This window comes from Chiroxiphia lanceolata, chromosome 3 (genome assembly GCF_009829145.1).
Source record: "Chiroxiphia lanceolata isolate bChiLan1 chromosome 3, bChiLan1.pri, whole genome shotgun sequence".
NCBI lineage: Eukaryota > Metazoa > Chordata > Aves > Passeriformes > Pipridae > Chiroxiphia > Chiroxiphia lanceolata.
Window position 1 is genome coordinate 40503883 of NC_045639.1, and position 26820 is coordinate 40530702.

The following is a 26820-nucleotide window of genomic DNA, read 5'->3' on the forward strand; positions in this document are numbered from 1 at the left end:
TACACTCAGTGATGTGCTCTGGCCACTGCCACCAGGGATCCTGAGCTCTTCACAGGCTGCTCCATGGAAAAGGGCAACTCAGTGTTTCAAGAACAGCCAAAAAAGCAAAATAACTGCCAAAAATTACTAGTTACAAAGCAGAAAAAAAAGAGAATTTTTTTTCCCCTACATCTGGGGAAACTGCAGCTGTCAGCACACCCACACTCGGCAAGATGAATCTCAGGCTAGAAAATACATGTTCCCGATCAATTCCACCAAGCTGGAGGGAGGACCCAACAGACCTCTGGTTGGGCCTCATATGGCAGCTGTGTATGTGATTTTTGAGAAAGCTGCTCTTGGATTCCTACAGGAAAGCTGTGAGTCCCTGTGGGTGGCTGGTGGGTGGGACTGCAACACTCAGCATTGCAATGACTTTGGGTTTGCTCAGATTTCACTAACTTTCCAACCATGGTCACGGCTGAAGGTCCAAAAGATCAGTATTATATTTTTTAATGAATATCAATTAATGTAACATAATGGAAAAATGACAAAACTCCATAAAACTTTATTAACTCAGTTTTTAAATGAGAATATTGCATCAACACAGCATTGCACATATGCATTTTTAGATGCTATTCGGAGAAAGTTTAAAGGACTTTCTTTAAATATTTTGCTCTTACAGTAGCAGATAAAAATAATTTGACTTAATTTGATCATGAAATGGCATGACTAAATTAAGAATAAATCAATACAGAAAATAGTTTTAAAGTCCACAGTACAGTTATTTTAAAGAACAAAACCAGGGTATTAATCTACTAGGTCAGAAGGTCTGAATTTGGTAGAGGCTACAGAATAAGGGATGTAGATATCTGAAAATGAGGAAAACTGCATGACCATGAACTCAAAGCAAGAAAAAAGCGTTCTGAGTTCAGACCCTCTTTTGCTACAGGAATTCATAGTATAAATTAACTAATTATAAAAGTAAAGTGCTATGATTATCTATGCAGGATATTCAAACTTGTCTGATCATCTCACCTTAATTTCAGCAGGGCAGAAAATATGACTATTGGTTCATTGGCAGTCAAGATGATTCTCTTGTCCTCTTGGCTGTGGAAATACGTCTGATAGCGCTGTACCACATAGGCCTAAGTTTCTTGTAACAGGTACTCCCATATCCTAAAGTATTACTCACAGATACAATGTTTTTTATAACTAATGGTTATAATACAATAATTCCTGTTTTATCCTATGCTAAATATTATACCTAAACTTACTAAGAGCTGAAATTAAATAATCTGCATGTTTGCTGATGATACGCCAAATTCTCCTCCCTAGCATATGTATGCCTATCTTCCTCTGTCAAATACTCCAGCAAGGCTTTCTGCAAAAATATATATTATAGTTTCTTGTTAGTGATACAGAGAGAGCTGAAAAATTATCACCTTCATATTGCAGCAATTTGGACTTTAATCCATTTAATTTATCTTCAGAGGCAACTGCTTAGAAATTCTATTAAAAGTGCTGCATTCAAATTGACCTTATTAAAATATGACATTCTACTTTGAATTTTGTGAGGTAGGGAGTTCCCCTAAATACTGTCCTTTTTATGATTAATTAGAATTCATGACTGGACTCCCTAGCGAAAATGGAAGATACTGGGTACTTACTACAGTATCAGCATTGTGGGACTGGAAAGTAACCACCATAAAAGCATGCAAAGAATAATCCTGATTATAAGTTATGCATTCTTGATATTATTCTGCATTCCTTTCTTGAATAAAAATCGGACTGAGTCGTACACTGAGTTACCTGACGACGTCACTGGGAGTTTTACCACTTACTTTGAGGAGTTACGGAAGCAGAACTTCTATTAGCACAAAAATCAGATATGACCAAAAACTGTATTCTGGGAAAATTTTGATCAGAGTCTGTTCAAATTTCAGACTGAACAAAGAGTTAAGAAATGATAAAAAAACAGGCTGGGTTCGCTGCAGGAAACTACTGTATTAATTATCTAGGCATTTGAGTGCTACATGCCTTTCCTGAGTAATAGTTTTGTCTCCAAGGGAATTCAACTACTTACGCTAATATAAAGAGCACATTTACATCAGTGCATATATACAGGGAAGTAAGTGAATTCATACTAACAGTGAAGGCTATGCTAACTGTATTTTATCAAAAACACGACAATGTTCTTTCTTCCGAACTTTCAAAAATTCAGAGCTGCTTGTCTTTCAAGTAAGCACAGTTTTAGACAGAAGACTGCTGTAACCCACTGGTTTCTTGCATACTGAATTCTAACTCCAATTGATTGTTCTAGAAGCTAAGGGATTAACCTGCTATTGAACCTTAAACACAATGCATTTCTTAGGTCTTAAGTTCAAAACAAGATAGTTGGAGCACCTGTTCTCTGTCAACCAATAACCAGATATGTGGACATGACATAGACTTGTGTGTGCTCACAGTGGTTAGAGTAATGCACATATATCCACAGAAGTCCCCACATGCTCAAAGATCTACTGGAAGAAAGAAGAGATGCCTTCTTAGGCCTCAGTAGCAAACTCATCAAAAGCTGAGTCTCCTTTAAAAAAACTCTAGGTTTGGCTAGACCCACGTGGGCACTGAGGTACTCAGTATAACTGTGAGCAAAAATACATGACATGCAAAAATTCTAGTTTCTATTTTCTCCCTGATACTTGCCTCTTCCTGTTTTTAATGAGATAGGCTTTAGCAACCCACTATTCTTCACTTGTTTCAATCAGCTACAGAAAATAGACTCATGCCTTTTTCAACCACACTTACAATATTATCCATGCTGAGAGTTGCACTACGGAATTTGAGGCGATTGTGGAAAAGCCATTTCTAGCTCTTACTTCCTCACTTCTGTACTCTCTATGACTGAGTTGCAAGGCTTATGAGGCTTATGCTTGTTTGGTTTTTTCTTTAACTGAGGATGCTTGGGGCCAGAAATAGTGATACTGAACAAAATGGAACCTATTACTTCCATAAGAGTCAACATATAACTTCTGTATAACCAAAGGGTGCTAGATCCCATGTCAAAATTCAAGTCTTGAGTAGGACTTACAAACTTTCCAGGCTGGGTACCCCTGCATTATGTTCAGGTAGAGTGGATCCATGTTTCTGGAACTGAGCAGCTAACATGGGAGGTGGCACATGGTTTCTCCAATACATGTTGCCTACACATTTGGTGGGCAGCTCTGCCTAAAAGCAAGCCAGCTCTGCACTGCTAAAAACACCTTGTTTTCTGTTGCCTTTGATCTTATGCCGCAGTGGCTGTCAGCAAAACTCAGTGAAGACTACAAAGTAAATCTACTCTTTATTGGCCAAATTCCTGCTTCCGCAGGATGCTATCCAGGTCTGCAGTGGCATCTCATGGTTTATAATTAACAAAGATTAACTGGGCTGTGACTAAAGGTTGGCAATGGTACTCCAGCCAAGTGCAACGAGCTGCTTACTATATAAGTGAATGTGCTATAATGAGTACAATGTGCTAGGAAAGCAACAACATAAATAATCCTATATATGAGCCTTGTTGCTGGGAAAGTGCTGGGGAATACATGTTCAGCTAACACAGACTTGTATGTTGAACTACTAATCTTTTCTGAAGTCCAGCTCTTACACTGAGCTGCTTCTATGATACAAATTCTACTGTTTACAATTGTCAGCCATTAGGAAAGAGGGACAAATTTCTTTTACAAGAATTACAAAATGAAATCAGGAGACAATGAATAATGAATTCTGGTGACTTAATACTTATTTTCTACTGGTTCTTGTTCCAGCTTCTCGTGGGAGAAATCTATAATTAAATAGATGGATTAGTAATCTGCTTATTTTTTGAGAGCAAATGCCTAAATTGATTTAAGATGACTACAAATGCCCTTTACTTCATTTAGGGATAAGTGGGTGAAATGTAATGGTCTGTGATCTACAAGACGTCTGAGAAGATGATCCAATGGATGCTGTCATTCTTAAGCTCTGTCACTGTAAATGAAACTATGGTTTGTCCACAGTGTTTACATATTGGTTCATTTCAGCCTAACATAAGGAAGCTTACATAAATCTTTAATAACTTATCTTTCTGCTTCGTGATGCATTAAAACTCCTACTCTGGCATTAGTTTAGTAACATCAAAATGGTCTCATTTTATTTTTGTATCATTTGAGGCAGGGACACACAGTGTAGAAGTAATGAGTCACCTCCAAACCTATAGCTTATATTTGCACAGGTGAGATGGCAGGCAAAATAACCAGTGGGACATGATAAAAGATGAGCTGGAGGGACTCCCCAGTGAGAAAGCCTAGCACAGCTAAGAGGAGCTCATTTTGAGGCTGTTTAATGTCTAAGAAAGCATGGTGCCATTTGGGAAGGGAGCCAGGTGTTATGCAACAAGAAACTCCTCACGCCTTGGAACAAGATCTTGGATATCTGCTTAAATACGCTGTTGTGCTAACTGAAAATACTGCAAAGAATATGAATATTGGGCAAAAGTTGCCCTGGGCCAAAGCCAGAGTGTAATTATTGCCCGTGTGCATTTAACACTCAGTACCCACAGTAAGCATGGAAGAGGGTACCTCTTTTCCATCAGGGGAGTAACTCACATTATCTTTACCCTGTAGTAACAGAGTGCATGCTGGGAGGTACCATGGAGAAGCAGACACACAGCAAACCTACACCCTCATTCATTCCTGTACACAAACTTATTACCATCACCTTCATCCAGTTCCAGTCAGGAGCAGGAGAAAGCTGCTACCATAGCTATGGAGCAAGAACAAGGTGGGGTTTGATGGTCTCTGCCCTGATTGTGAATGTTCACATTGAAGAATGTCTTCTATGCAAAAAGACAGCCTGAACAAAAGTGATCATTTTCCAAGTTAAATACTTATGCAGAAGCCAGCATGCATTCCTCCAAGGCTGCTTCAGTGGGGAAGCACACACAAACCAACAGCCCTGGCTGAGCCACCAAACCACTGGCCTCTCCTGCTCTCCACCTGCTTCTGTTTTCTAGAACACACAAGCACTGCATATGTCTATAATGTACGGTTTTCATGTGAAAAATACCAGTGGGCACAAATCTTGCTTCTACAGATGTGAAGTCTGGGGTGAGATTTTCAGAGGATCTGCCCTAGTGCTCAGTCAAAGTACAAACAAATGTTGCCTGACTACCAAAACCTTTAGATGCCATCAGCTAATAGTTACACAGTTTTATCCAGAGATATATTTATGCATCATTTGAGCATATTTCCCAAAAAGGATGCTTTAGTAGGAACCTGAAGTCACTGATTTCAAAAAAGAAGGCTTCTCCCACCTCTATCTGCATTCATGACAGGGTTCTCCTGTGGCCAGAAAACATATGTGGGAATTTTGGGGGTCCATTCCTATCTGCTGTAGGTCTTTTCTTGCCAGCTTTGTGAAAATATATGCTGCTTGTTTTTAGGCAAGTTGCTTCATTCTGCAGTTTCTGGGCTGCTCCATCTGCAAAATGAGGATAATAAGAATCTCATCTCTTAAGGAAGCAGACTGCCAGTCATGAAAGTTTTTGCTGTGCTTGGGATCTTCAGTTTGTGCTTGCTAAAGAAGTGAAAAAGATTTATTATTAAAGTGATTACAGTGTTGATACGCTTGTGATAAATTCCCTGCAGGCATGCAAATATATTAAAGGCCAAATTCAGTTCTCATTTGTATTTACACAAATTCCCTGCAACTCCAGTGATGGTTACTCCAGCTGAACATGTGGCAGAATCTGGTTCCATGGCAACTCAGTTGATACATTTATGCATAATAACTGATAGCAGAGAGGTGTCATTTGCCTTATAAGCAACTTTGAATATCACCAATATTCAATATTCCTCACAGAACAGTGCAGAGGAAATGTGCTATATGTGCTATATCCTTGGTGCTGAAAGCATGGGAATAAGTAGCTCTAAGTAGGGGCTAACTAAGCGAGGACATGTTTTCTCTGGTGAGGTGATTGTTCTGCAGCTCTTCATCAAAGTTGATGTTACCTATCTCTGATGATGTTACCTGCTCTGAGATGCAGAGCAAGAATGGAAATATTTACCTTCTCAAGGAGGGGAAGTCAGTCCTCAAAGTACACTGTGCTTTCATGTACGAATAGGGTGAAAACAGTCAACTGGCTGGTCTGAGAGGAATGGCCACTGCAGCATGGATAGAAATTGGCAAGAAAAATAACAACGGAAAGATGAAAAAGCACAGATCAGGCACCAAGCCTACATTTCTCAAAATATGGAGCATGTGCAATGGTACCAGGCACAGAAAACACAGAAAACACACTGTTTGCCTGAGCAATGCATGTAGATACAGTTGTCTTGAAAAGTGCTGGTACAGCAGGCTCTGAGCATACTGATGATTCAATCTCTGAAATAATTCGAAATGGCAGTCACGCTTCTGAAGGCGCACTAAGTCCTTATCTTCCTTTTAAAGCAAAGAAGCTACTGCACCAGCAGGAAAATAGAGGGAATGCTGGAGGGCTTCACAGCAATGCATATCAACGAAAGGCTCCTCTTGGCTAACCATCCTAGAATGAAACATATTCCTAGTGGTTCTGCCAGAGATCCTTGAAATGCTTTGATGGTGGTTGATAGGGGAGAAAATAATCATAACTACAAGCAAAGTTCTTGCTGTCTAGCTCTTGCAGCAATGTCTATGCTCTTGCAATGGGCTTGGGCTACCAGAGAACTTTAGAAAGGCAAATCTTTGCCAGAGGTACTGCAGCCAAACCAAGGGAAGTCAGCAGTCCACAGTATGCCCACTGCCTCACTTTATTTTTGCCTATAACTACATTGAGGCTTTTTTACATGGCTTTAAACACCAGCTGACAAAATTAGTCAATATTAGTCTGAAAGGAAATGTTGTCAATTGATTTGGAAAAGGAAGCTCTCAACAAAGTCAGTCTGTTTCATTAAAGAGAAGGAAAGAAACTCCAGGTCCTATCAGACACCATCAAGGCAATTTAGATTTTTGCCACTGATGACGAAGGAAAAAGGAAACTGAAGTAAAGAAGGAAAAGTCTAACTAGGTCAACAAAGTCCCTGGTAGGTGGCCAGAGGGTATCTGAGAGTTGGTATGCAGAGCAGACAAGGAAATGCTTGAAAGGATTCAATTTTATAGCATGGTGAAAGATTGCTCTGCTTCTGTTTCTATATAAGGTAGGTAATAAACTGTATTTGAACTGGTAAAAGAAGAATGAGATGACCCACATTTCAAAGCTGGAGCCCAGTGGGTTATTATTATTTATGATTCATAAAGCATTTGCAGTGCGCCACAAGAAAGGGAGACATGCTCCTTGCCCAGAGGAGCCTCCAATGCAAACCTTGAGAGAAACACTCTACTGTGTACAGGGCCAACTCCAAGAGCTTTTTTTAATTCTAATTATAGTGTAATAAAGATCAGGCCTGCTCTTCTTTCCATCAGAAAACTGAGATACCTTTTCCTATCTCTACAGTAGGTGATTTTTATGTTGTGGGAATGCAACAGCTGTATTCTCTGCAAACTGAAATAACAACATTCAGGTACCCGATATTCCACTTTTACTTGCTGATTTTAGTTCCTTTTCCCCTCCTGTGCATGTTCTCACCTTCTCCTCCACAGAGCTTTTGCTATCGTTTTTTCCTTGCTTTTCTTTGTTCTTCAGCTTTTCAATATTACTTTTTTCTTTTTCATGAGCTTTCTATGGAGTGGCATTCACATTTTGCCTCTTACTGTTCTATCATTCCCTTTTTTGAGCTGTTCTTCCTCTTTGCCTCATCTTGCTCATCCCTTTTCTGCCTGTCCTCCCTCCATTCCCCTTGGCCAACATTTTTCTTTCACCAACTCCATTCTTTCAACCAACTACGACACCCCCCAGGAGATCCCCCAAACCAGTGGCTTTCCCTTTGCTCTTCCTTCAGGAACTGAGCTCTACATCCATCCCTCAGGTGGGGTCCTCTTCCCAACCTGCACCCTGCCTTCACATCACTCCCAATCTCACCTGCTGTGCCCCTCCAGGACATGGCTTACAGGTTTCTACCCAAGATCACAGCTCCTCACCCCAGATCTCCCCAATGGGTACCCCCAGAGCTTCAGATTTCTCCCTGGAACCCTCCTGAGCACATCAGTGCCCTTTTCAAGGTCCCCTGCCATGATCCTTGAAAGTCTCCAAAGGTCCCTACGGTTCCTCAAGGTCTGTCACCCCCTCCCCCACTGCTGTTGGACTCCAAATGTCTGCCCTAGCCGTAAGACCCCAACCCCACGGCTACCATGCTGGTGGATTGGCAGCTATAGGAGAGAACAGACGGTTGAAACACGGGGCTATGTTCCTCTCATCGGCAGAGCAAATCCGTCCAGCATCCTCCTTCCCGCCTGCCAAGGGTCCTGCACGGCAGGTACTTGCCTAGGGGCTCGGAGGCTGCTCCCGGGTCCCGAGGGGAGCTCCGGAGAGAAGCTCTGGCTCTGGAGCACGGGTGAGGAAAGACCGGAGCTGAGCGGGGCGGGGGTAGAGGAGTAGGCGCTGGCGATGCCCGGCCGCGCGGTAGCTGCGCGCCCCGTGGGTCCCCACCGCCCGCCCACGAGTCGCGCAGTCCCTGCCGCCGGGCAGCGCCCCAGCACCGCACTCGGTCTCCCCAGAGCATCCCCCGTCGCGGTACCCGGTCTCCCCGAGCTACCCCCGTTCCGCTCCCAACCTCGTCGTTTACCTTCCACTTTGGTGAGGGTGAGGACGGGGCTGTTGCAGGCGCTGAGCGGGGCCACTCTGGCCGAATGCTTCTTCATGGCGAGCCCGTCGCCGGCGGCAGCTCCCCGCCGCCCCGCGCCTACATCCTGGCGCCGCCGGAGCCCTCCTCGGCGGCGCTCCCCCGGCACGGCTCCCGGCCCGCCGCCCTCTGCCGCAGCACCGGGCGGCGGGGGCTGGGGCTCGGGCTCGCCCGCCCGCCCGCTGCCGCTCGGGGCTGCTGCAAACCCGACGTCACCGGCACGGCCCCCCCCGTCCGCCCCCAGGGCTCCCGGGGCCGCCCCCCGGGTCGAGGCGGGGGGAGGCGCCCGTACGCCGCGGCTCGGGGCGCTGCGGAGCCCCCGGACGGCGCCGGCTCCGCGGTCCGACTCCGGTGGAGCACGCAGGGAGCCGGGACCGTAATGCGGCTGCGGACACCGCTCCCGCTCCCGTTCCTGCCGGTGCGCCAGGGCTCCCCGGAGCAAGCCGGGCTCCCCGGAGCAAGCCGGGCTCCCGGCCCCGGCCGTGCATGTTGGTCCGGGGCTACTGCACCGCACGGCAAAGGCTCCTGCCTTATCACGGTCTGCTTGGTTCTCTTCGCACTGTCTGAGGGGAAAGGATAATTTACGCTCTCCGAACCAATTCTATATTCGCTCCACATTATCCCTCCCTTATTCTCCTTCAGGTCCAGCCACTATTCTGGGCATCGATTTTCATCCATGCCTTTAGCACTTTCTACTACCCTTTCCATAGCCTTTCTGTTCTTGCCGTTTTGGGAGACCAAAATTCAACCCAACAGCCAAAATGAGGATACCCCATGGATTTACCAATGATATTCCAATGCCTGTAGTCACACACTCTAAAGCTTTCTTAACGCAGTTTAACAACTTCTTTTTGAGGCATGAAACAAAATATGTCCATACCTACGCACATTAAATAAAATTTAGCATGTCACAACTGGATACTGCCTGTATGTAGCAACTTTTTATGGTCTTTTTTCAGCAATAATTTTAAGATCCCCAGTCATGACATACCAACAATAGAGTTACCATTCTGTCAAAGCACAAAAGTCCACCCGGACTTAACAAGACTTAATGCAAGTGGATCCAGGAGAGAACACATCATAATGAATGAGTATGAAACAGGTAAAAAAGATTTATATCACTATAAGCAAAGAACCAGGTTTCACAAGATTCTGTGGACGGTGACCTCAGCACCTGTTGCTCCTTCTGATTTTTTCTGTGGCTATGAAAATACTCAGCACATTTACCAGGTTTTAAGACAAGATGCATCAGCAGACAAAGACGCAAATACTCAACATTTCTTAAGATTTGGTCAAATTAAAATGAGTGTACTTGGCAAACAAGACTGGGCAGCCATCAATACTTCATAAACGTTCTGAAGTATTTGTTAATTCTAAAAATAGTAGCTATTGAAAAGCAGTCCCCACAGACTGTTCAGGAAAACGTGGGAAAACACCACCTTACTTCTGCTGTCTGGAGAGTTCTTCATATTTAAGAGGCGAGCTTTCTCAGAGGTCTCATCTGGTGATCTGCAGTCTGATGAAGCTCCAGGGTGTTTTGCACTTCCTATGCCTCTTCTGTACAGAAGTAGCTCTAAGTAGGGGCTGACTAAGTGGAGGATGTGTTTTCTCTGGTGAGGTGATTGTTCTGCAGCTCTTCATCAAAGTTGATGTTACCTATCTCTGGAAGATCCCAAGATGCAGAGCAAGAATGGAAATATTTATCTTCCCAAGGAAGGGAAGTCAGTCCTCAAAATACACTGTGTTTTCATGTACAAATAGGGTGATGAGCTTTATACAAAAAATCACTAGGTTCCATTCAAAGTGAGCCTTCTGGAGAGAATATTCATGTGCTCAGTGCTAAGACCACAAAATATCAGCTTGGTCAAACTAAATACAATCAACCCTGGCTTTCATGGTTATTTCCAAGTCTTCTTAGTAGAATTACCTGACCATTTCAGCTTCCTGGCATGGTACAGATCATAGGCATGTTTGAGAACTGTGGGTCCATCTTGTTTCATGGCACTATTTCATCTCAGAGTCCAATTAGTTTCTGATTTTTTAAAGAAGTTACATAAAAGGAGGCAGATCTCACCTCAGATGGTTCTGTCCATGAAATATTTTGCAATGTTGGAGTGCCTTTTATCTGAGGATTTCAAAGCACATTATAAAATATTAATTCATTTTATACTGCCTCTGTGAAGAAAGTTCAGGCTCACTGGTGGGTAAAATACAGCCACAGAATTTAAGAGACTCCCTCAGATTCAGTTGACTGGTACTATCAGAACCTAGAGAACCCTGTCTGGCTTCTGTCTCAGATCAGATCTTCCAGGATCATCTGAGCCTCTGCTATATAAGCACAAAACCACTAAATCAGCATTTTACATCCAAATTTCACTTCATTTTTTTCTAGAGGTAAATGGCTGTGCAAAGCAGGACAATCAGACTCCTCTTCCAATTATACTTGTAATCAGTGGATATTTATTAAAAAGTCTTTGTTGCTGAGCACTTATATTCTTTCCTTCTAAAAGGCTTATGCTCTCTTATTTTTTAAAGGAAAGACACAGTAAGTACATTATTTTACTTGGAGGATGGTGCTGCTCACCTAGAAAATCACATTGAGAACAAATGGTTTTTTGGATGACATGTTACTTTAACTCTGCATATGTGCAGTACTGCAGGGTTTGTAGAGTTGTTAACGTGTTTCAGGCTCGCAATGTTCTATTTAAGCTTAGAATTCCAAACATCAAAGATCTGTATGCAGTAACTCTGTCCTGTGGCTGGCTGGCCCTCTGCTTGCCCAGGTGAGGGTGATGTCCAAGCGCCCTGCTCAGCAGAGGTTGACACACCTCTGCAGCTGGTGCTGTGGCAGAGGTAAGAGGCATCTTAAGCCTTCAGAATTGTTCTCCTTCCTCTGATGATGCCTTGCATGACCACAGCACTCAAACCTCCTTTCTTTAGTGTTCAGTTTAGTCATCCCAGAGAAGTTTTCAAAGCAAAGCCATCGAGGACAATCAGTATCCAACTAAGACTGTTTTCAAACCGGGGAGAGAACATCCAACCACTTGTCGGCTTTTGGAAATCTTTAGCCCAATGTGTGTGTGAAGTACAGCTGACTGGGACTAATGCAGTCAGATATGGCTCTGTTCAACTCTGATCCCAGAGCATTTTAACTCCATCATTCTCCAGTTTCTCTTGCTGCCCTTGCAGGCACACATACTTACACCAGAGATCCACACTAGGCTGTGTTTTAAACTGTGCATAAAAATACCAGCCACATATCACAATAACAAAAGGTTGTGTTTATTTAATGAAGACTAGGGTGCCTGAGGACTGTGTTCCAGGGACTCTGCAGTGAGAGCTGCATTTGGCAGCAGGCTTGTTACTTTCTGTAACATGTATTCTGCTGCAGCATCCCCACGCCCCTAAAATTTAACACATTTGCTGCTGGACTACATTTAATTTAATTTACAGTAAGCATCTTACAGAATAAGCAATGCAAAATTGATGCACGCAAGGTAAAATTTCAAGTCAAATTTATGGCTTTTTATCTTTACAACACCACTCATATTCAAGAGGCAATGGAGCAGAAATTGCTGGATGTCTAGGCTGCAGATAGCTTACAAACGTGAAGAGAAAACTCTCAAACCTTGGAAACTGGAGGCAGCAGATTTTCATTTCCAATCAAGGATGCTTCATGTGAAAAAGGCAAGGTCGGATTAAAAATTCAGGATGAAACAGTCAAAATTTGCCCAATTTGAAGAATTTTTAGTTTTGTTACAGTTGGCTACCTTTCTTCATTTTAGATTAAGAAATTATAGTCACTGGGTTGGTTTTGTACATATAAACCTATATACAAATGTGCTCACACTCAGAATCATACTGCTTTTAAATGTCTGTATCATCACTACTTTTCTGAAAGATTCTTTATTGACACAGAAAGGTAGATTCAAGACAAAACTAAATTCTCATCGTTATGTGTGCTACAACCTTTGACTCTTATCCTATCAGATGGGTTGTTTAACCAATATGAAACATGCCCAGTTGGTAACAGGCACAGTTGGTATTTCTCCAGTTCAGACATTTTCATGTTTAGTGTACTCATTAATAGGACATTTATTAATTTATGTGTTTGCCTTATCACTGAGGTCAATAACTGTTGTGCTTAGCAACCTGAGAGGAAATGGAGTGTGAACTTTTACATATGTAGCCAATTTCCTAATAGGCTCAATGTCGTATCAGAATGAATTCATCTGCCAGGAGTCAAACATATACATGAAACCTACACTGGCCACAACCTACCAGGAACAGATCATCCTTTCCTCTAGTATATTTGAAGTTATCTGGTGAATATTCTCCACAAATAATTATTAATCTGTTTGTGAGGAGCTTGTTCTACTTAAATGCTGTGTTACTTTTGTTTGGCTACTGTCTGATAACTTTCTAATCTGTTTCTATTTCCCAACTCAAACCCCACAGATGTCAAAAGCACATTTTTAACTTAAATATTAGCTATTTTGGAAGTGATGGTTGCCATCCTGCAACCATTCTGAAATCTGCATTTAGATGCACTGTCTTGTGACCATCCACCCCTATTGTTTGCACGCCTCCTACATTCACAACCTCCACTCAGAACAAATTCACATTTTTGTCAAATTTACATGCAGTTTTTCTCTGTGATATTAGCCTAGCTGTAAGGACAATGTCTTTCCAATTTTCCCTCTTCCAAAATACTTCAGTTACTTGTAGTAGTATCATGTCTTGAATTCACAGAAAAAGGCAGTGAAGGAAAGGCGAAAGGAAGAGGAATGATTCAAACCTCTCTGGCTAGAGGTGTTCACCAGACTGCATCACACAGACACTGCTGTAGAGTTACTGCTGTACCTGAATGCATTATCTTCAAATTTGATCAGAATAGAGTGTTACAAATAACAGTCAAATGTGAGGTGTCCATAAAGGCTGCAGATTGTCTATATGATCATATATCCAACAGTTCCTAGACACAGATGCAAAGTCCTGGTGAGAACATCTTCCTCACGTTTTGGTTTTTTAACCTTCTGTTTATAACTGCTGTAAGCATTACTGGAAGAGATGGCACTGATGGATTTTATTTCCAAATCTCATAAAATATTAACTCTTTCCAATATTTTCTGAGAAGCTCTCATGGTTTTGTGCATAAAGAACATCTGCATTTCAGATAATACTGGTGAATTCCACAAAATGTAAGAAAAAAGCTAGATTTAAGTCTCAGAATTTCAACACCCTCCTGGGTTTATCTGACAATTGCTTTTCCTTACATATTTGTATATGGGACACTGTCTAACTACAAGACCTAAATCACCTCAAATCATAAAAAAGCCCCATCATTATGCCATCAATATCAACAATTCAGTAACAGCTCCTTCTTAACCCTTTCATTATCTAGGATACATACAGAATTAAAAATAACTGGGCATCACCTCTACATTCTTCACTACCAGCCCACTCCTGGGGGCCAGTTGTCTTTGTAAAGTACTGAATGTGAAGTGCATTCCAATGTAGTTATGTACGTTTTCTGCCACAGAAACAGCATGTAAGCTGTTTTAAACCTCTACTCCTGTATCACTTTTAGTAAAGATGCAAAGGCCAGGAGACCATGTTTGACAATAGCTCATACTTTAGGCATTCTTAAGAAAGATAGGTGAAAAAAATCTGAAGTTGGAACATATGAAAACAGAATTAAAATATCTAAAACCTAAAAACAGGATTAAAAAAATCTATTGTTCAGACACTTACTCAGAAAGAAAAAAAATAAATTCAATCTGTGAGGCCACCTTTTGTCCTCAAAGAAAAGGTTAGAATTGACTAAGTAAATAAGCATATGCTCCTGATCTCAAACACACAAGCAGAGACCATGAGAACTGAAGACAGAATCACATTCTTTTTCCTTCCTCTCACCTGAACATTTACAGAACTCTGCATTGCCCTCCCAAATAGTATCAGGCATGACAAGAACAAAAGATGAGATGAAAAAGGGACATCCAAAGATCTTTCAGAAAATAACAGTAAAGACACTTCCAAACAACTATATTCTGTATTTCAAGTCACCCTTTTTATGGAGAGTGCTCTGGGATGAAAATTACAAAGTCTGTCCAATTTAAGTTTTACTGCCAGCTGCTTGAATCAAAGATTAGGTAGGATTTAAGCACTCCCAGTGGCCTGTGAACTGGAGATGGTTGCAGCCTACATAAATAACTTGCCAGATATTTGCCAGGAAGAAAATTGCTACCTATTTAAAATACAAAACTGTGTAAGAGCCAGTAGATCCAGACTGATTCCTGTGTTGCCCTTTTACCAGGAAGACTGATTTTAAACACTTTAAATAAGTGCATTCTTTCCTGCTCTCCTGCGTATACTCTGCACTTTGTCTTTCTTCTTATTTTCTATGTCAGTATTTCTTTTGTTCTTTTTTTCCTTTTCATTGTCTTTTATTTTTCATGTCTTTCCTCTGTCAAATTTCTCCCACTGCCCATACTAAGAAACTTGCAATATGAACTGAATGCCACATCCACTTATAAAGTTACACAGATAAACAGAAAAAAACATTCAACCGTGCCTTCTTTTTTAATTGTTCATGTCGATCACAACCCTTAACAGTTAGTACTGGGATTTTTGGAGGTGTCTTAGACCTCACAATTTACAGTTTCAAAGTAAATTTGCTTTAGCTGTCCAGAAGCTGTGCACCTCTTAAGCTCTCCTACCCTTTGCTCTGTGATTTAAGTTTCTGTCTGTGCACACTTGGTGTTATGTCCAGAAGAATTCAAGATGAGGATGAAAAATAATGTCCTAGGCACAGCCTCTCCCTAAATTTTCCAAGTCTGTCCTGCTTCCTCACAGCAGCTTGAAGCAAGGTTCAGCAAAGTGGCCTTCTGGGTTAATTCTCAGGAAGCAGCAAATCAGATCCCTGGAAGCAAACAGCTTAATTTTCCTGGGACCTCTCATCGAAATGCTTAAAGCAAGTAGCTGTGCTGATTGCCCTCAGAGAGACCATTCAGTTTGGCACACTGAGTTCCTCCTTCAAGCACAGATTTTATTTAAAAGGAACTATATAGGATGAGCCTTTTAGCACCATATGCTTTGTAATTATACCCTACCTATCCCGCTATCCCAATCACTCCAGTCTCCCACTCTCAGAGAGGCTAATTGCTTGTTCTTGAGCCCACTGGCTATTTCTCTTGCTGGCTGTTGCTTCTTTCAACTGCCATTAAGGCAGATATTAATACAGTTGGGCCCAGCTATTTTATTATGAGACAGCAATATAACCCTGCTTCCTAGAAGAATATCTTCCCTCAGACACTGGGAAAAGGAAAAGGGAGAGAATGCTGGGGTGGAAATGCCTATTATATAACCTAAAAATACCTCCTAGTGTGTGCTATGAGCAGTGGCAGTGCAATCCCCCCACTCCATTGCAGGCTCTGCCATCATCATGATACAGGGCCTGAGTTAAGCTGCTGCTACCAGTTACTCACAAGTACCCTGGGACATAACTTAGCTACTTTCTTAATGTGCTTTTGAGATCCTACGCTGAAAAGCCCTGAGAACATCCAAACATTATTGCTATTAAACACTCCAAGTGTATCTAACAGGTTTAATATTTATAATCTATTACCCTGTCGTAATGTAGAAGATGCCTTTATTACATTACTGCTGTTTATCACTACTGCAAGAATAATTAAAATCTCTGGGTCACACACTTAATCTGAGTTTTTGAAATGACAGTGAAACGGTGCTTTGTAGACCAAGAATTACCTCTTTTAATATTCTAGGTGTTCATAAATTGGTACATAATCTTATATATCTTTACAGAGTGAATTATTTTAACCTCACAAGTGCATTGCTGAATAATGTAATGTCAGCTGGATAACTACAGCAAAGTTATATTGATTGTCATTCATCGGAAACACCACAGAGAAAGATTAAATCCTTTGTGCCGCTTCAAGGCCACGAGAGTTTTCATTAAAGAGCAGGGTTAAAGATGGGAAGCTAGCTTGAGGTTCTGGCTGGAAAGTTAGGAGGGCTGCTCTGTCCCTTTGGAAAGAAGGTACTTTATATGAAGGACCATGGATACAGTCAAGAGATTCATAACAATGTAAAACTACAATAATTCCATGTATTTAAGTGTACCCATATCAGATGAATGAACAGGCAGCAAACACTATAGTCTACCCCAAATATCTTGCACTAAATTCAGTTTTTTACTCAGACTGTAACATTGTGTTTGTAGTATCCTTCAAGAGAGGGATGAGACTGAGGAAAATGAGTTTTTTCCAACAGAAATACTTTGAATAAACGAGGCAGGATTGTAACATTATGTTTGCTATCTGATGAATTTCTTTAAACTAAAATAAGCAAAAAAATCTCCTTTTTTTAACTCTTCAGATTAGAAATTCAGCTTAACTATAAAATATTTCACAGGTACTGACCAGATATTGCTGAGATGGTCTAACAGATTGCCTTTGATTTCAGCAGATATTGGGGAACCACAGCCTTAGGATCTGTGAAGTGGGTCAGAAAAAAACCATGGTTTCTCTTAGTCACTCTCATACTTCTCTCTACTTTTTTATCTGGGACTACTCTATGGCACATAAATTTACTACAGATATCTTATTTTCCCCCCACCCACCTGGGCACAAGGCATGTGTGCTGTTTGTGGAGGTTCTGTATGATACACTTTTATCCTTTGTCAGCTTGATTCTTGCCAACTTTCAGGAGTTTGCAATTTTTTGTTTCAAAAAGCAGCGATTTCTACAACCTTCCTGGGGACTTGAATGTCCATAGGTGGATTCTGTCTGGTATTTTCTTGCAGTGTGAGAAGAAAGAAGTTACAGTGGGTTCATGCTGTCTCTTGCTAGCCAGTAACTACTAAATCTGTACAGAGCTTGTTAAAATAGGCATGAAGACTTTTTAAAATGCTGGAGTAGAAACTCTCCATGCTTATGTGACAATGGCTGTGAGCACTGAAGATGTGTCATTCTATACTATAAGCCCTGTCTTTTACACAATAACAGGACAGCTCTTTATAAAGACTTCCTGCTGCTTATCATTAATCCCTCAACTTCTAGACTGGATTTGGTTAATGCTTTTGGGGAATGAATCTGGGTGATTAATTAACAGTACCAGGGATATCTGTAATAAGATTACGCACATGATTTTCCATTTCCATGACTCAGCTGATTTTCTTTTGAACTAATGGAAACTTTGTTATTGCAGTCAATGCACTCAACATTGGAACTGCAATTACTGATAAAACAGTAATAATAAAACAGCTAAAAAGAAACAAAACTTAAAATGTAGACAAATATAAAATGTTGGCTTATACAGTAGGAGGAGGGAGGGCCACGTTAAGCTATGAATCCATAGGGAAGCTAAAACAGGGCAAAGCATTATGCAGAAATATCCAAGGTAAAGAAGGAAAGTGAAGACCATCAGATAGGACAAGCCAAAGACAGGTGACAATAGTTAAGGCAAGCATCAGAACACAAATAAAAAACATAATTTGAATCAGAGATAATAAGAATATTGGGTTAACTCAGAAAAACTGAAGTACCTGCCTATTGTGAGGAAAGTCCATGTGTGCTTTGGATAGAGCAAGAGAATTCAGCAGATCCTGTTCCTTTCAAGTAGAGTAAAAAAAATAGGCTACTAAAAGCACAGATACAGCCATAGGAGCGTTCATTGTATGGCACATGGATATGTAGTAGGAGTAATGGGGAGAAAACTATCCCCTTATCTGAGGCTCCCCTGGCTGGTACCTAAGGCTCTTAGCATAACCCTGAGGGAACATCAACTTCTGGTGTCACAGTAGGATGAAGCATGGTCTGATCTTTGCTAGGAAATGGACAGATGCCTGGATGATGGTAGGATAAGGGACCTGAGAGCAAGAGGTAGCCTATCCATCTCCCTCTCGAGTGTACTGAACCCCCATTAGATAGGCTCCAGCCTCTGCACTGATGGCAGAAGCATTCTCTTGAGATCTGGAACAAGGAAACTCTCCCCCTGGGGTGACTGTTTGTGCTCTTCTTCCCTCTTCCACTCCCAGCAGATGGAGATCTGGATCTCAGGTTAAATTTTCACTGACCTGTGAAGCAGCAGGAAAGCAGATTTATACCTTGCATGTTATTTCCACCAGCATCCCCCCAAGTGTATATAAAACATTACTATAATTCTGTCCTAGGGTTATGTTGATATTAATAAACCACTTGAATTTTGCTCTAAGTAATTAAAACCACAAGTACCTTTTACTGCAGTTACATGCAGGAGGCAAACACGGCTGGGGCTTTATTATTTAGATATGTGTAATAGTTCAGACAGCAGTATATATTTCTTCAACTGGTTTTCTTTCACAGAACAGTCTAAAGCCTTCAGCAATGCAATACACTGTTCCTCAAAGCTTCAAAACATAAACATACATCCCATACCACCTGATGGAAATAAATAGCACAAACGTCAAGCAATTTTTTCCTGATTAACTGTGCATAAAACACCCTGTAAATAACTTATAGCTGTTTCATGTGGTAACTCAATGAAAAGAAATAACTCTTTGGTGTCAATTTAAACTTGGCTTGGATATTAGCATTTCCAAAGCAAAATGTAATTAGTGAGTAATTGTAAATTGTAAAAATGTAAAAAACTGAGTCTTGCTCATGGAGATCTAAAAAAAAAAAAAAAGCTTTAGACTCAGTCCAGGCTCTCTGGCTCTTTCAGACACCTCTAGGAATAAGCCAGCCCTTCATCAGCAGTAAGCATAAGACTTGCTCTTTGTTCAGTCTTTCCCCCAATAATTGCATTTCTCTAGGATTGACCTTCTAGAGAGGATTAAAATGACAGCAACAGCAGATACATAGAGAAAAAAAGGGAAAATCAGTAGGCAAATGCATTTATGGGAGACTGGAAGGTTATAAGGCCTCTCAGGCCCTATTTGCTGAAGCCTTTAATGACTGTATAGGGCATAGCTAGTGCATTTAAAGGATCTTCAGAAACCCTAATTGAAAAAGTATATATACTCCCCAGGCACAAGATTCTATATGGGAATTGACAAGTTTTTTCTTGGTTTCTTTTTTCCATCAGAAAAGCTTATTTTGTGCTCTTTTCCTGATTGTTTGGATGACCAAGGAAGGGTGCAAGTAGAGAAGCAGAATTATGCCTGCATAAGATAGATGAAAGAATCAAAACACAGGTTTAAACCTACAAGGAGTTACTGCATGACTAAGCTTGAGATAAGTTCTTGCCAGTCAAATAGGAGAAAATACACTTGGGCTTGTTAACCAGGCACTCAGAATAGTTTTTTCATCACAACATTTAAATGCGACTCATATAATCACTGTGTAAAATAAGGTCATAGAAGGCGTATTTGGAGGAGACATTTTTTTGAATGATACTTTTGTGTCTGACAAAGCAAACAGCATCAGCTGAAGATAACAATCCAAAGGCAGAAAATGAGCAGAAGCATACAAAACTTATTAGGGCAATTAAAGTTACAGCAAGGAAGGACATGAAATACTAACAAGGCAAATATTGGGAGCGCAAGATAGTTCTGCTGAGAAAAAACCAACAGAGCTCAGCCCAAAGCAGCACCCAAACAGATATTCACAAATAGCCTGCATCCATTTCATTATTTTAGGAGTGTAAAGATTTTCTTGAAAATTACTTTAAAAAATAAGAACGTTTTTGCTACATGGACAGGATCCAGATGTGGATCCCTTAGGCCAATCTCTTTCCATTAACTGCAGAGCACTACAGAAAAATCCGCCAAACTACAACTCTAGGTTTTAGAGGAATACATTTAGATGAAAAGTGGTCCTGAATTTCTATGTTTCAGTGTATGCAAAACAGTAATCATCATCATCATCATCACTGCTTCATCTAAGCTAATGCTATGTATATAAAAGAGTTCTGACCCTGCTCTTCCTCCTCTGTCAGTGTATAATACACATAAAGATAAGAAAATAACCTGTTTACATCTTAGTCAATCTGTACCACCCACATCAAGCTTCTCCCAATTTAACTGCCAGTTAATGTCTTAGTGCAAACTGTCTAAATCTCTAAGGAGTAGGATTAGTTCAAGTCCTTTTACTTAAATAGTAGTCTTCTTTATCTTATATAGGATCATACAGCTGTTCCAACATATCATAATTTTCAAGGAAGCCACCACCTAGATATTGACATTCTATCTGATCACTTTAAGTACTTTAGCATTGAGCCAAGCTACATGTTTTTATCTCACTACATCCTTTTATCCCCTCTATCTTATCAAACATGACTTTGTCATATTTTTTTGCTAATCAGGGAGAATCTTAAACAATTCACCCTTAGATAGTAGTGTCATCTGTTTATCATGTTCTGTAATCATTGAATACTACCAGAATTAGTGATGAGCAGCTTGCATTAATTGAAAAAGCTTTTAGCTATGGTGTGAATATTTCGTTTCCTCCTATTACTCCCTTACTGGGTCACTGCCTGTAAAGTGAAAAAAAAAGGTTGCATACTTTATTTCACAGTGACTTTTACCCCTACTACTACTAACTAGTTTTTTGGATTTGTTGATTTTTTTTTTTTTAAACAGAAAAAGTCTTTAACTGAAGAGACACCACATGCTATTACATTATCAGGAAAATGACTACATATCAGTGTGCAGAGCCGTATAACAAGTTCAGCCAGCCTGGTCTCACTTCCAGGTAGCTTGCAGTTTCCAAATTGCTTTATCTGATTCAAGGAAAGTCACTCAAAGTCACTGAAGACATTGTTGTAAATGTTAGTGCAATGTCACTAGATACTGGAAACAATCAGAGTTGTTATGTTCTGCCTTTCATATCTATCTTTCATTCTTTTTACCCTACCAGCATGAGGCTTGGGAAAGTTCTTTGCTGTATTTTTCCTGCATTTCACCAGGAGAAATTATGTTTTCTTTTTTATTTCCAGCTCAAAGTAAGTGCCATGAAATTGCTAGCCAGAGAAACTGCCAATGATTGCCTGATCAGTGCTGAGAGTTTTGGGTTTCTGGTTTGTTTGGTTGGCTTGGTTTTATTTCCTTCTTAATAACTGCACAACTTTGAAGTGAAAGGCACTGGAGAGCAAATGGAAATCATCACTGTTTCTCTTGTCACTTATATATTAACATTCTGATATTCTCCTGCCTGCTTGTATACCACACACAAGCATTAACAAACTTCATTTTAAAAAGAGATTTAAAGAAAAGTGGTACCCATTAATGTACCAAATTGGGGAAGGAAAGTTTTTTGCAGGGTGAAGATGCCAAATCCTCAACAATTTCAGTAACGGGGGGAAGATGAGACTATGTGCTGCTGGAACAGGACTATCTCAAAGAAGAAACAGATAATTTATAAAATGTTAATGATCACGGAAATTCCATAATTAGAATCAGTGCTACTTCTGTTGCAGATAATACAGATGGATGAAAGGGAAAAGAGAAGGTCCTCCAGGCTTGCAGGAAAATTTTTTGCTGTTCAGCACTGAGGAGGATTATAAGAATCCAAAGCCTAAGTAAGGGAGAAGCTGACTAAGAAGGAGGAGTCGAATACATCCGGATGTGAAAGGCAAATCAACTGTAGATAATACATAAGATACAAGAGTGTGTCAGAATGGTTTATTATTAATCTCAACCAAGTGTCTATTTTATTGTGTTATCATTTTTGTTTTCAGACTTACCCTCCATAGCATGTATTTCATTGTGAAGGGGCCTTAGGGATTTGCCATGGATCACAAGAATGACTTGAACTGAGCCTCAGACTCACAAGAACAAAGGAAAGTGTGCATAGCATAAAATCATTTCTATTATAATCACATAAATCAGCATATTGTAAGTCATCCGCTTTTATCTCTCATGTCAGTAATATGCTCTGATTCCCAAAAATAGTCCTATATATTAGCAGGCTGTATGTCTCATCAGCTGAAGCCAAAGCAATGGCAATAGGAGGACTGCTTTCAATTATTATGTCTTTTAATACATATGCATTCTGGGTTTTTCTGCTGTATTGCACGGTTCATAATTTCACGGATAGCATGCTTGCTGCTGACGTTACTCCTCGATATATTTCAATGTCAGGCCTTATAATATGCAAAAATGCCCAAGCATATAGTAGAAACACTAAATGAACACTAATGAACTAAATAACTTCAGCCAACTTGAGCACATCTTCAGAGATCTCTGTCTGCTTACAGAGTGATTTGTTGAGTGGGTTTAAGTAGATATTTAAAGCTAAAAATGTGCATCAGTGCTTTACTGATCCTGATTCGCCTCCATCCCTCCACGTCACCTATTTGATTTAACCCTCCAGCACACACATTTCCCATTCTTTCATCTGACATTGTTGGGAGTACAGCATAACTCCACCCAAAACCTCCCATCCTCTCCTGAGTCCGATTGACCTTATGGTCTCAGTATATTTTTCCCTGCAGGACTACCACAGGTCAGTTTTGCCCCATGTGAAAAACACTGTTCTGTTTCACAGCTGCTGCCTATCTGTTTCACTGGGTAAGTAATCAAGAACGATTTTCTTTTTTTCCTGTTTTATGAGAAAATTCAAACAGGAGAAGTCTGAAACATGATCTTTCAACCATTTTTCATTTTCCCTGCACTCACTTCACTCTCTCCTATTTAATCTTTCTCTAAAGGAAATAATTCTGTCTTTCCATCCTCTCTTCCTTCTGGAGCTTCTCTGTGACTCTCATCTTTTCCCTCATATTTCTCCTATTCCTGCTAAAGTTGGTCCATGAACAGTTTGTCAAAACTGGCCACAACAGATAAATTTTATGTAATAAGTTATGGATTTACAGCTATGGGGAATTATGCTACTTCAGTGTGGAACCCAGAAAGACTGTGAGAGTAGTGTTTCTTTAAATTTAGTGGTCTGACTTAACATGATTAGTCCTGCCAACAACTCTGACAGAAGTCAGAGAAAGAAAAGAAGGGACAGAAAATACAAAGTTTTGAATGTTAAGTAAGACAGAAAACTGGCTATGTGCCTGTCTTTCTTTTAAGCGTATTTTTGAGACCAAAACTCTGTACAGGTATTACCTTTCATAATTTGTAAATCACATTTTCCTGTAGAAAGGAGGAAATGTTCACATTACAAATCATTCTGTCTGGGACAGAAAGGTACTGCAGTGTAATTAGCAGGAGGATATGGCTGCTGTAGAAAGTCACCTCTCCTATGGAAAAGAGGCTTTGCACAGTCCAACCTAGACAGGCTTGAACAATATTACAAGAACATTCATTATATCCATTATAATGTCTCAAGCACATTTGTGGCCAACCCAGGCTGCAAATACAATACATTTTCCTAAATGGATTAATAAGAAATCAGAGGTCCTAGAATTACTTTGACATATAATTTAAACACATTGTAATCCTGACAACTCTTAAGTATTAGAGAAAATCCAATACAGAGACTGTGTACTGAGAACCCACAATGTATTACATTTTACAACGCATAATGCTGGATCTGTTGATTAGCCCTCGGCTATAACACCTAAGAGATGTCTCAGAAAATGTTCAGAAGACAGCTAGACTATTTCACATATATATTTGATTGTATCTCATGTCTCCTTTTTTTAACATTGTTATGTATAACTATATTTTCATGTTTATGATCAAGAATGTAGCCTACTGCTTTGCTAGACAACACTTGTCTTCATTCACTTTATGGCTGCCCACCAACTAAATCTTGCAAGACAGATAAACTACTTTCTCAGAGCAAAAGGGTGAAACAAAGCAGTAGTACAGTCAAGCTGTGGATGCCTGCAAACTAAAGCACACAGCTTGGACTTCCAAACAGCAGGTGAGGAAAGTGTGCACTGCTGAGGGTGAACTGCTGTATGTGGAAAACTGTGTGGATATCAATTACAAAAAGTGTGCATGTGCAACTTACACTGTCTTTAGAAAACCCATTTGTGACAGAGCACAGGTGCCCCCCAGCTCCCCAGACTAAGCATGAGATTTCTGCAGAGGCACAATCCTCTCACAGGCATGTGGGAAAAGAGGAGATGTGTGCACTAAGATATCCAGGAGCTCTGCAAGCACAAGGTCCTGCTCAGCCGTCCTGGGTGAAGACCTCAAGACTCCTGCAGCATTTGACAGTGCTTTTAGGCAGAATTTGTGAGCGAGTACTTCTCTCTCTGCTACTTCTGCGGATGTATGCCCTGGTTTCTCCTCAGATTGTAAATGTGTTCAAAGAATTTCAGTGAAGCAGAAAGGCTCTGCTCTCCCCTTTGGAAGCTCAGTTTGTTACTTGCATGAGGAGATGTCCTGACTTTCCTGAGCATATCTGCACAAGCCTACTGTGCAAATTATGTCTGTTGACTCTCCAGGAAAAAGGTACCTGAAGCCTGGTCTTAAAGACAAGATCCAAATTCCACAGCAGTCAACAGAAAGGCTATTGCTGATATTTGTGGAAAAATCACTCCTAGCTTAGGAGACTTTGGGTTACTCACCAAGTACTCACTTGGTCTATTCTGCTGAAGTCCATGGAATTGTAGAAGACAAAAAGTCCCAGAGCAGGAAGCATTCAATAAATCACTACTTTTTCAGCAGTGAATGGGAACATTGGGAGTGCTGGAAAGTGTAGAAGGTTTTCAGTGGAGATTGAAAGAACAAGAGCAAATAATTTAGCCCAGGCATGCTTCACCCATGAACAACTACCTGACATCTGGTCTCCAGGCAAAATATGTTATGGGAAGTATATGAAAATTGTGTAGGTATTCAGAACATCATATTTATAACCTGTACCTATGACACCTTAAAATGTTTTGTAAAATAATCTTCACATAGACACACTATTTATAGAAAACCTAGTGTCATTTTGAACTACTAGAAGGCAAGAGGGAAAAAAATCCTGAAAAATTTATTCAAGTAATTCTAGTGATACAACATCTAGTTTTATTTGCTTCCTCATGCAAATAAAGGATGTTTGAATGTTATGTATGTTATCTATGAATGTTATTATGAATGTCCTTGCATTCATAAGTAACTGGTGCATGATAATGAACAAATAAGAGAAAACTGTTATTAGAACCAATAATGTACTGTATAGTGACTGATTTTGCATTTAAGGTATGGCCTATCTCAAATACTTCTCTTCAGTTTGAGCCTTACTACAAAGACAATAAAAACTGCTGCTCTGCTTTTTATAAAACATCTTTGTCAAAGCACTAGAATTGGATTCTAACTCACCGAAATGCATTAGACTTTCACACAAAGCGCGATAGGCCTTTTCCTCATCATTCAGCCATTTTGGCTAGTTGTTACAATCACTTTGAGATTGTTCTGATTTGGCTCTCTCTGTTATGCCTTTTAGAGCTAAGACATTCTGCTTGCAGTATGACTAAGTGTATTTGGCATTTGCTGCACTCATATGTGTCTGTTGTTAGTGTGGAGCCATATAAGCAGAGACCCATCACAGAAAGAGCTACAGTGCTGTGATGGGAACAAACCCCTGATCGGAAGTGGGGGGAGGATGGTGCATGGAGAGAGCACTGGTAAGAGCATAATCTGTATTACTGTATACTGTGTGTGCTGTCTTTGAATAACCCAAAGCAAACAGAAAGCTGAGAGTTTGTTAGTACATGCATAATGAGTATTTCAGATACATGATCTATAAATATGGTACAGTCCTGGAAACGTAGTTACCATCAGTAACTAGCACAGTTATTATTACACAAAATGCAGTAACCATTAAAACTTGAAAGAATATGCTGATTAAGAAACACAGTGGGGAGAAAGAAAGGTCCCACTTGCTATATTTGCATATTTTTATTTCAGAGCTTGTGCTAGAGGAGGGTAAAAGGCTGCTTCATCACAGTCATTTGCTCACAAGCACAAAATTTACTTGATGGTGAGCAGCAAGACTGAGATGATAGAAGAGGGGAATCCATCCTAAAAATTGGAACAGGGTACATTCAAACTGTAAAAGAGCTCCCAAAGCAAATCAGTGTGGCAAACTAAGTCACCTATTCTGCTAGGTAGTTTTGGAGACCCACTCCATGGGCAGGGGATTGCTGCCAAAAGGATACCTTGGCTATCACTGTCAAGTCCACACTC

The 26820-nt window shown here is 40.5% G+C and overlaps 1 protein-coding gene across 2 annotated transcripts in view; it reads right to left on the minus strand.

Annotated features, from left to right (window-relative positions):
• The window catches only part of SLC35F3 (solute carrier family 35 member F3), a 171184-nt gene that overhangs the window by 51487 nt on the left and 92877 nt on the right, over positions 1-26820 (minus strand). Inside the window, exon 1 of one of the 2 annotated variants that reach the window (XM_032683977.1) lies at positions 8691-8838. The exons of the other annotated variant lie outside the window; for it this stretch is intronic. Within the exon in view, the coding sequence (XP_032539868.1) occupies positions 8691-8766 (76 nt within the window). The 5' untranslated portion in view covers positions 8767-8838. Of the gene's footprint in view, positions 1-8690; positions 8839-26820 lie in introns of those variants that run through there. 2 annotated transcript variants of the gene reach the window in all.